Raw genomic sequence first — 11,293 nt, forward strand, 5'->3', positions numbered from 1 at the left:
CTTTAAAGTCTTCTGTAGGAAAATAATGAAATTTTAATCTTATTAATGGGTGGAGTGAAATGTAATTTTTGGGAATGTGATTTAACATAGTATAACATGCTTTATTGTGTAGGTGCATGTACAGTAAGTAGTACCTTCCTCTAAATAATCTTTCATAATGATTACAAAATAGTTGCTGACCCCTTCATCTGTCTTAAAGTGAAATCCAGCGTGTGATTAGCCCACAGATCACTGGCCAAGATCACTGCACAAAGCTGGTATATCTACTATTTTTAAACACCAGGCTCTGAAATTCAGATCCTTTAAACTGGGATCTTCTTGTCATGTCGGTGTAGGGCATATTTATCTGATGATTTCAAGAGATTTTGAACTATTTAAATTATCCTGACTATACATTCTATTTAAAAAAATTTTTTTTAGTTGTAGTTGGACAGAATACCTTTATTTTTATTTATTTTTATGTTGTACAGAGAATCGAACCCAGCACCTCACACGTGCTAGGCGAGCATTTTGCCGCTGTGCCACAACCTCAGCCCCCTATACATCCTAATTTTAAAGATACCTGACTGATCATTGTTTCCTTCACAAGAACTGAAAGTGTTTTAGGATATTCATTGACTCCAGTATAATAGTAGTAATATATCATGTGTATTGATTCCAAATTGACTGTTAAACTTGAGGGAAAAAAGGAGCTTGTTGGAAGGATGTTGGGCACTTGTGGAGTTGGTAGGAGGTTGCCAGCTGGAGGCAACCGGGGGGCCAGGATGTGAAGAATAGGAATGGCCAGGACACTGCTGCCCCTAAAGTGAGAGCTCTCCAGTCATTAACCCACTTGCTGCAAACTGAGGGTCCAGTTGACTAAGCTTAAGTGACAAGCCCATTGTTTGTTTGTACTAGGGAAGGAGAGGGAGGACCTGCCCTCTGATAGCTAATGTTATGTGTGGCTTTTGCCAAGAATTATACTCCGACCAAGACTAGGAAGAGGAAAGGTGAATTGCCTAGGAGTAAAAAAAAAAAAAAAAAAAGGATGGATTCTAAGTCACATCTTGCCTAAAAAAGATTCTTGAGCCGTTATTTTTTGTACTGGGTATCAAACTTAGGGGCACTTAACCACTAAGCCACATATCCAGCCCTTCTTGTACTTTATGTAGAGACAGGGACTCACTGAGTTGCTTAGGCCTTGCTAAGTTGCTGATACTATCTTTGAACTCAAGATCTTCCTGCCTTAGCCTCCTGAGCCACTGGGATTACAGGCATGCCCCACCATGCCGGCCTATTATGAGCAATCTTATGTACATCAGGACCTCATTTGTTTCTCAGAAGATGATGAGCTGAGAATATTTATACATCTAGTGTATTTTAAATTTTCACTAAAATTTCAAAGGAAGCTAATTGGCTTACCCAGGGATGTTGAGTGACATTGTTAGGATTTGGGACACATCTAACCTATAATGCAGTGGAGCCCTCTTTACATTTGGTCTGGTCTATCTCAGTTTGACTGATGTTTCCTTACAGGTTACATAAGGACAGGCTCAATCTTTCTGGCTCAAACACAGGACCGGCTCATTTCCTTGAAGCGCATCAACTCAAGTTTGAAGTACGTAAGAGGCTAGAAGCCTGTCCTGACTTTGCCAAACTGACCTCTGCAAAGAGCCTGTGAATGTCATTGTCCCCTTGTGTTCATTGGCAGTGTTACAGGCATCCCTTCAGAGATCATCTCCCCAAAGAAAGTGGCTGAACTTTACCCTCTCCTCAATGTGCACGACCTGGTGGGGGCCATGCATGTTCCTGAGGATGCTGTGGTGTCCTCTGCTGATGTGGCTCTTGCCCTGGCAAGTGCTGCCTCCCAAAATGGTGAGCAGGTTTTTGTGTTTTCTTAACATGGGTTTGGGAGAAAGAAGTTACCTGAGAAGTGTCTTATGGTAGGAGGCAATGATTCCAATTCACATTTGGAAAAAGTTTCCTCATTGGGTATTCATCTTCCTGCCTTTGAATACTAGATCTCAAGAGTTTTAAAAATATAGTATTTTTTTTTTTTTTTTGGTATCTGTTGATAAGTATTTTTTCTCAGGGTCATATCGAGCTTCCACTCACCCACTGCCCTTGGTAATGGGGATTAAACCCAGGGCCTTGCACATCCTGGATAAGCACTCTACTACTACTGAACTACTCACCCAGCCTGGGCCACATTTTTCATGTTAAAAATTTCAAGTAACTACTGTTTTTTGTTTTTTTTAATATCTTTATTTTTATGAGGTGCTGAGAATTGAACCCAGTGCCTCACGTATGCCAGGAGAGCACGCTACCACTTGAGCCACATCCCCAGCCCCAAGTAACTGCTTTTTATTGCTGATGAGTGATAAGTTTCAGACTTAGGGGAATTCCCCTTCCTCCAGGACTTAAGAAGCTCTAAGGTTAGCCTTGGAGATTGGATGCACAGCTTAAATCATGATCTGGAGTTCAGATGTATGATGGGAAGAGTAGTATCCAGGGTGTTATATACTTTAGGTGAACTGATCATGATGTGGGTAGATTGGGATTTAAGATGCCCTATTTGGGCTGGAGTTGTGGCTCAGTGGTAGAGCGCTCGCCTTGCATGTGTGAGACCCTGGGTTTGATCCTCAGCACCACATAAAAATAAAGATATATAAAAAATCATAAATTAAAAAAAAGATGCCCGATTTGAACTCTTTCATCCTTGCTCCATGTTTTCAACTAATATGTACTAGACTCTGTTTTTAAATTGATCAGCTATTTTCAGTCTTGAGCAGGCCCATTACATAGTCTCAAGATGTCATTCCTAAGGGGTTTTATTTCTTTAATTAGAGCACTGACCTACTTATTCAGTTATTCTTTGGGGTGGAGAATCTGCTGCAGATGTTTCATTCTGGAACATCAGATGATGTACCAGCTTTTTCTTTATTTTGGCACAGGTGTTCAGATTTATGACCGGACAACTATTCTTCATATAATGGTCAAAAAAGGCCAAGTTACTGGTGTGGAAACAGATAAAGGACAGATTGAATGCCAGTATTTTGTCAACTGTGCTGGCCAGGTAGGTTAGCAACAATATTGAGCAGATGATTTTCTTATTTAATTTGGATATTTTTGGTGTAGAGCATTAAGATTAATACTGTGATGGACTAAAGAGAAGTTAGGTACTATACTATTGTTTGGACTGAAAAAATCAGAATTCTTTTATCTGAATCAGAAAATTATACTTATTCCTCAAATAGAAGCATCTGTGACCTTTTCCTCCTTCTGCACCAGGTTATTTGGTGCCATCTGGTCAGGAATGCCAGCAAATAGTTAGACATTGACATGAATCCTTGCTTTTGGGTATTTCCATAATGTTAAATTTCATTCTACAACCTAGCAGATAAAATATTAGGCTATTTTATTGTATTAGGACCATGTTTGAACACTAAGCTCCTTCTACTTCTGAGGCAAATTGGTACCTTTCCTTCTGCTCTGCAGTCTTAAGGTGATCTAGGAAATACTCCTTGCTTTATGAAGTTTACTAAATGATTGGTATCTGGAGTTATTAGTTGAGGCCAGGTATTTTATTAAAAGGGCTTCTGCTGACTGATTGGTAAATCTATTGTCCTTTGATTAAAAGGTTATTTTTATGTTAAAAAATATAGTGTTGCTCCCCATCCAAATACTTGGACTAATTAAAGCAGGCTGAAACTTGGCTTCCCACACCTGTCACTCTAGCAAGAGCACACAGAAGCCACTTGAAATTAATTTCTTTTCAAGAGGCTAAACTTGCTCATTTGTGTTTCTGTTCCTCTTCCCACCCACAAATAAATCTGTCCATTTGTAGTGGGCATACGAGCTGGGTCTGTCCAACGAGGAGCCGGTTAGTATCCCGTTACATGCCTGCGAACACTTCTACCTTCTGACTCGCCCCTTGGAGACCCCTCTGCAGAGCAACACACCAAGTGAGGAATTGTATTTTTTTTACAATCTTATCTACTTGCCAGTATCCTGTCCTCTGAAAAGGAAGACTTTCTGAAAAGGACAGATTGTACCTGAGTCTTTTATCTTCTGCAGCATGTTACAGGGAGGTAGACTCAATTCTAACTTTTCTGTGATATTTCTTTATGAAAGGATAGTCAAATGGCATGTCATCGAGCAATTTTTTGTTTTTGTTTTTGCAAGCTTAACTTTAGTCCCAAAAAGAGGTAATTGAGAATATTTGGAATGTAACTTTCAGTTTTGAATGCTATCAATTGTAGAAATGTTACAGGTAAACCATAAACTTGGGTGGTATATCGGCTCCAGGTACTCTAGGAGAGGGTTTTGATATTGTTTTCAAGCTCTGCAGTCCCCTTTCTGTTAGACTTTTGCTTGGCACATGGCAGTCATGTAGTTTGGTTGTGAGACTTTGCAAAGCTTCTAGGTTCCTGCTAAAGTTAGGGATAATCAGAGAAACCGTCTCCTCTGTAAATCTGCTGGGAAGATCCTCCCCCATGAACTCCAAAGGTATTATTAAGCTGACTGATGCCTATGTGTATTGGATGCCATTTCCTTAATAAATCCATTCATGGGTATTTTGTTTCTTTTATGTCCATTTAGAAAGCTGGCTTGCCTCTAAACTCTTGTTTGTTTGTTTGTTTTTCCTACTCCCCACTCCCTTGTCATTTTCCTTCTCAGCTATTGTTGATGCTGATGGAAGAATTTATATTCGGAACTGGCAGGGTGGCATCTTGTCTGGGGGCTTTGAAAAGAACCCAAAACCTATTTTCACTGAGGGCAAGAACCAGCTGGAAATTCAGAATCTGCAGGAAGACTGGGATCATTTTGGTGTGTGAATTACATTGTAATGATAATACCATCTATTTGTCTAAGATGTTCTACTTTTATTTTTTTTCCAAAGGTGTTATATTTCTCAAAGCATTTCAGGAATAGTACAATAGTAGTCACCAAAACATTCTCCATAGTTTGCCTAGTGTAGGGATGCAGTTACTGGTTAGCAAGTTTAGGGAACTAACATCTTAGTTAACAAACTTGGTTTATTATTTTTTCCCCTAAATCATTGCAGAAATTTTAGGCTAGGAGACTGACTTTTGGTCATATTTTATATAAAACTGAAGAACTTTTTAAAAAGCAGAATTGTTTTATTATGTGGTCTCTTAATTTTATTTATTCAATAACTAATAGTTACATGGTTCCAAATTCAAGAAATGGAAAAGTATCTCTGAAGATGCATTTCCCTTTCATTCTTTTTTTTTTTAATATTTATTTTTTAGTTTTTGGGCGGACACAACATCTTTGTATGTGGTGCTGAGGATCGAACCCGGGCCGCACGCATGCCAGGCGAGCGCGCTACCGCTTGAGCCACATCCCAGCCCCCCTTTCATTCTTGATGGCTTTTTTTTGTTATGGGTGGTGGACTGGACTGGGGCCTTGAACATACTTTGTATACACTCTACCAGCACTATGTGAACTTTCTTTTAAAAATAAACTTCTTATGGGAAGTTTGAAACTTTTCAAAGTATATAAAGTAATATGATGAACACTGCCCCACCACCAACACCCCCACGAACCCAAGCAACTCTACCCTGGATTCATCTATTACCATTGTCCCACGGAATTATGGCCAGATGACAGATTCATTATTAAAAATGGGTAAGGATCTGTCTTGGAGCTATTCCAACAAAGAAAAACATTGTCTTTCATTGATATCTCTTTGGGCATCACTTAAAGAGTTTTTCCACTCAATACTGGCTCATTCCATTACTCTCTGTGGCCACATGTATTATGCCGTTCAGTAGCTCTCTTCCTTTCTAGAGTGTGTTTTTTTTTGTCTTTATGCCAAGCATTTTGCAGGTGTGTCCTGTAATTCCACCAAGCTTTCTGATTTCTGATAAATAGCCCACTTGGCTCTTAGAAAAATCCCTCCTGAGAAGTTTTCTGAAAGGAGTAGTAGTTTAAAAAAATCTCCCTATATATATATAGGAGCTGGGGCTGTAGTTCAGTGGTAAGCACTTGCCTAGCATGTGTGAGGCACTGGTTTGATTCTCAGCACCACATATAAATAAATGAACAAAATAAAGGTCTATCAATGTATAAAAAAATTTTAAAAAATATATGTATATGTATATAGAAGATTTGAAAGTTTTTAGATTCCCTAAAGGTAAACTGTATTTGGGTTTGTTTTTATTGCTCAGAGCCCCTGTTGAGTTCCCTCCTGCGTAGAATGCCAGAATTGGAGACTCTGGAGATCATGAAGTTGGTGAACTGCCCTGAGACCTTCACACCAGACATGAGGTGCATCATGGGCGAGTCTCCTGTAGTACAGGGCTACTTTGTCCTGGCAGGGATGAACTCTGCTGGCCTGTCATTTGGTGGAGGAGCTGGAAAGTAAGTCTTCACGCAGAGTCAGTTATGAATACATGTCAGCTTGCTGGGGTTTTTCACTTCTAGGATTACTTGCTAGGATGTTATGTAATATTTTTAATCTGAGATGCTAAAGATAATGGTAAGATTGACATACATATAATTTGAGAATTGTCTCCTACAAAGAATTCACCATGGGAGGCTCTCCCCATATTCTAGAAGTATCATTTTGCAAAATATTTTGTGGACTTCTTTTTTGAAGTTAGCCATAGAACTTGTGTTTTTTTTTTTTTTTTTGTACTTTTTCCAGTCATAACAAGTATGGTCCTTCAAAGTGTATATTTGAGTTTAGAAGTAGCCAAGTGTGTAGTGAGTGTGGTAGGTGATCAAGCTGTGTGACATTATTATTTAAAAAGTAGGTATTAGTAAAAATCAGTAAATTACAAAGGGATGTAAATACTGTACAATTCCACTTATGTGAGGAACCTGGAATGGTCACATCTGTAGACAAACAGCACAGTAGTGGTTGCAAGGGTAGTAGGAAGTTACTGTTTAACAGGTATAGTGTTCAGGTCTGCACGATGAAGAGTGAGTTCTAGAGATGGATGATGTGCATGTACTTAATACTACACACGTAAAAGTAGTTTAAGGTGATAATTTTTATTTGTATAGTTGACCCTTGAACAATTTAGGGGTTAACTGCATAGTTGAAACATCTGCTTATAACTTATTCATAACTTATTCATTCAATTATTTTATAGTACTGGGGACTGAACCCAGGACCTCATGCATGTTATATAAGTGCTCTGTCTCTGACCTACATCCCCAATCCTTTTTTAAATTTTAGTTTTCATTTATTTATTTATTACTTTTTGCAGCACTGGGGACCAAACCAAGGCCCTCACACATGCTAGGCAAGTGCTCTACCACAGCCACATCCCCGTCCCCAAAATTTTATTTTTGAGACAGTCTCACTGAGTTGCCCAGGCTGGCCTTGACTTTTTAAGATCCTTCTACTGCTGAATAGCTGGGATTTATAGGCATGTGTCGGTGTACTCAGCTTGCTTATAAATTTTGTTTTAAAGTGATTTAAGACCTTTATTAATAGGTGCTTGTGTTAACTTTTTTTTTTAAAGAAATATCAGTTCATAAGGGATTGGGTGTATACTTAGTATGAGACCCTGTTTATTATAAATTATAAATGGAGTTCTTAAAAATTTCAACCTGACCAGATACAAAAGCATTTAAAAGCTTATACAGGTGTATTGAGAACAAACAGGCTTTTTAAAAAACAAAAAAAAATCTCAAATTTGTTATCAGCAGAGAGTATCAATTATTAAAAATAACAAAAACTCCCATGCTGCATACATAATGCACATGGTTCTAATTATCTCATTAGTGGATAAAAAAGCAAGCACTTCAGGTCTTCACTTCTGTTCATTTTGTATTTATTTTTTTCTTTTTGGATGACTGGATGATGGTGAAGATGGTAAGGTGGCATTTACCTAGCCCTACCCTGCTCAGCCTTGGGAGCCCATGAAGTCTAAGCTGATGGATAGGCTGCCTCTGGCACTGTGCTATCCTATGGTTTAGGTTTTTCTGGGCATCTGCAGGGTAACTGAAGTTGCGGCTCTACTAAGATTGAGATGGCTGCTGACCTCAAGTCTCTTTGATTTTATCTTCGTTGCCATCTTCTCTAGGAATCATGGTCTTTAAGCCCATACACATAATTTCTCACTGGTCCACCTTCCCTGCACCATGGTTGTCAGCATCAGCACCCTGTATCACATCTCCCTGCACGGTTGGTTCTGTGGTTCACATCTGTGATGTGTCTGCAGTAGGTAGGGGGGGAGTTTTTTCCTTTTGGAGATCAGTTCTGACCCCTCAGCCTTTCCCCCAGTCTATTCTGGTAATTCTGGTGACTGCATGGATGATCCCCTATGATGTAAATCACATCTAAAGTGGTTATGGTCTATTGCATATTTTCTGCCTTGAACTGGAACTCTACCAGATCCTGACACATTTGCTGCTTCTACCTCCTTTTCTTTTTCTACATCAAACTCCAGTCTTTCTATCCTCTTTATCATTAAGGGACTTTTGGGGGTTTTTACATGACAAGCTGACCTTCAAATATATCTCCCTTGATATCATTCCCACTGATGAGACCATATCCACTTATTTTATTTTATTCTATCTTATTTATTTATTTATGTATGTATGTATGTATGTGGTGCTGGGGATTGAACCCAAGGTCTTGTGCATGCTGGGCAAGCACTCTACCAACTGAGCTATATCCCCAGCCCCATATCCTTTTCTTAAATTGAACTGTTCTACTGCTCCCAAAACTGAGATGATCTTTTTAGTTTCTACCCACAGGCAATAAATGTGAGGCCACCCCAGCCATTGTTCCCAGCACTGGGCTTGGCATGAGCAGCAAGTGGCTGCTGAATCTGTCTCCTGCTCACTAGTGCAGTGATGGCCTGCTGTGGCAGCTCCTCTTGAGTGAGGATGACTAGGCTAGTGGTGGCAGGCTGCTCAGGGCATGCTAGGCTCCACTTTCTGCTTCCACTACTAATCAAACTCTGGGTACAACTTTTGAACTCCCCCAAAACTTAACTCTTCTAACAATCTGCTGTTGACTGGAAGCCTTTATAACATAATCAATTAACACTTACTTTCCATGTTGTATGTATCATAAACGGTGAAAAATGCAAGAGAACTACAAGATCATGTTACTGTGGTAGATGAGCTGCTTATAGGGAGATGAACAGCACTCAATGGTGGTTTAAATGGATGCTCACAATGCTTGAGCTCACTGAAATAGCAACAGGAGGTTATCTTATTTCTTCATTGTGGTTTATGTCAAATACTTTCTCGGGACTCTTCTTACAGCTAAAATTTTCATAGTGTTTTTCTGAGATACTTTGGGTCCATTTTTTTTATTATAAAAAAGTTAAGAAAATTGCCCCAAATTGCTCAACTGTTGGTGACATTGTAGGATCTTTTGATTCCACTAGTTCTTGATTTGTAGAATATTGTTTTAATTCTCTTGTGTATCACATCTGAGACCCAACAACTTTTTGTCCCCCACCTAAGATACCTGTCCCCACAGGTATCTTGCTGAATGGATGGTACATGGTTATCCCTCAGAAAACGTCTGGGACTTGGACTTGAAACGCTTTGGAGCCCTCCAGAGCAGCCGTACCTTTCTGCGTCACCGGGTCATGGAAGTCATGCGTAAGTGAAGCTTTATCCTAATTGCACCTAGTTGCAGATATCTGTCTGGTGGCATGTTTTATCATTTGAATGGGGCAGAGTTTTCTTCATTCCTTTATTAACTGCTTGAGCTGGGATTCTAATGTGTGTTTCAGGCCTAGGTTTGAGGCCTTATGCCCCTTGTGATATTTATGGAACATTTTTAGTATATTGTACATTGTTTAATTTTGGGAACAGGAAAATAGAAAAAGGTTTTCAGGTGATATGCAGTTGCTTCCTCTATATTGCCAGCAAGTGCCTCCTTGCCTTCTTTCCTGCCTTGTGAGATCCTATGTCAAATGTTTTGCTCCTCATTTGGTTTGTTTTTTTCAGTACTGGGAATCAAACCCTGGGCATGCTGGGTAAACTTAGCACATACTAAGCCAGTGCTCTACCACTGAGCTACACCCTTATCCCCACTTGGTTTTTGAGATCATTGTTTTCTTTCCAAGGTACTCTCAGAATTTCAGGGTTCTCTGATGACTTTATTCATCCCATGCTAGCAAGATAAGAAACCACTTCTCCCATAAACACAAAATATGCATTCCTGCTCTTATTTTCCTTATCCTTGCTTCTTTAACGATATTGAAAGATTGACTTCTTTATTTTTATGTGGTGCTAAGGATTGAGCCCAGTGAGTGCCTCACATGTGGTAGGCAAGCACTCTACTACTAAGGTACAACCTCAGCCCTTGGTTTTTTCATTTTGACTTGTTATTCTACCTTGTCCAGTAAACCTGTAGAGACAGCTTTTTTTTTTTTCCTTTGGAGGGGGGTGGGTAGTACTAGGGGTTTAACCTGGGCAATTAACCACTGAGCCACATCCCAGCACCCGCTTTTATAAAATGTATTCTTTTAAATTTTGAAACAGGGTCTTACTAGGTTGCTTACAGTCTTGCCAGACTGGCTTTGAATCTATGATCCTCCTGTCTCAACCTCTCATTCTGCTGGGATTACAGGTGTGTACAATAGCTTTTGTTTCAGGAATTTAACCAAATTATATAGGTTCTGACAAGTAATAATTTAGTTTCTCAGTATAGGAAAATTATTCTGACTTTACTAAATCATGTCTAAATATTTTGGGCATATTTATGCTTAGGAATAAATTTCTGAGCCAGGTGTGGTGATGCACACCTGTAATTCCAGTGATTTAGGAGGCTGAGGCAGGAGGATTGCAAGTTCAAGGTCAGCCTCAGCAACTTAGTGAGACAATGCCTCAAAATAAAAAACAACAAAAAAAGAACTGAGGATGCTCAGTGGTAAAGCATCCCTGGGTTTAATCCCTAGTGTCCCCCTCCTCGACAAAAAGGAATAAAGTTTCTAGATTACTGTGACCACTATTTTTGGTCAAAATTGCATTGTTCGCTTAGTAGCTCGATGATATTCATGGTAAGACTTTTGGATGGCCTTTGATGCCCGAGTGCTCACTTTTGGCTGTGGCAGACAACTTACATTCTTAGGAGATAAAGGACCTAGAAGCAGTATATTTAACTGATAAGGTTAATTTTAGTAAATATTTTAGCAAAACTGTTCAAGTCTAGATTTTTCCTGCCTTTGTTATTTTATTTGGTTTTTGCGGTGCTGGGGCCTCATGTATGCTAGGCAAGACTCTACCACTGAACGACGTTTCTAGCCCTCCTGCCCATAGTTACTTTAGAACCTGTGTAAATTATAATTAAGCTTGAGCTTCTCCT

At 39.3% G+C, this 11,293-nt stretch overlaps 1 protein-coding gene across 2 annotated transcripts in view; it reads left to right on the forward strand.

Moving 5' to 3' along the window:
* The window catches only part of PDPR (pyruvate dehydrogenase phosphatase regulatory subunit), a 40,492-nt gene that overhangs the window by 15,919 nt on the left and 13,280 nt on the right, over nucleotides 1-11,293 (forward strand). For both annotated transcript variants that reach the window (XM_081275031.1, XM_081275030.1), the window contains 7 exons: nucleotides 1,516-1,597; nucleotides 1,691-1,854; nucleotides 2,934-3,055; nucleotides 3,827-3,944; nucleotides 4,660-4,809; nucleotides 6,177-6,369; nucleotides 9,458-9,582. In XM_081275031.1, the coding sequence (XP_081131157.1) occupies nucleotides 1,516-1,597; nucleotides 1,691-1,854; nucleotides 2,934-3,055; nucleotides 3,827-3,944; nucleotides 4,660-4,809; nucleotides 6,177-6,369; nucleotides 9,458-9,582 (954 nt within the window). The remainder of the gene's footprint in view (nucleotides 1-1,515; nucleotides 1,598-1,690; nucleotides 1,855-2,933; nucleotides 3,056-3,826; nucleotides 3,945-4,659; nucleotides 4,810-6,176; nucleotides 6,370-9,457; nucleotides 9,583-11,293) is intronic.

The sequence above is a fragment of the Spermophilus citellus genome (genome assembly GCF_964194105.1).
Source record: "Spermophilus citellus genome assembly, chromosome: 18".
Taxonomy (NCBI): Eukaryota; Metazoa; Chordata; class Mammalia; order Rodentia; family Sciuridae; genus Spermophilus; species Spermophilus citellus.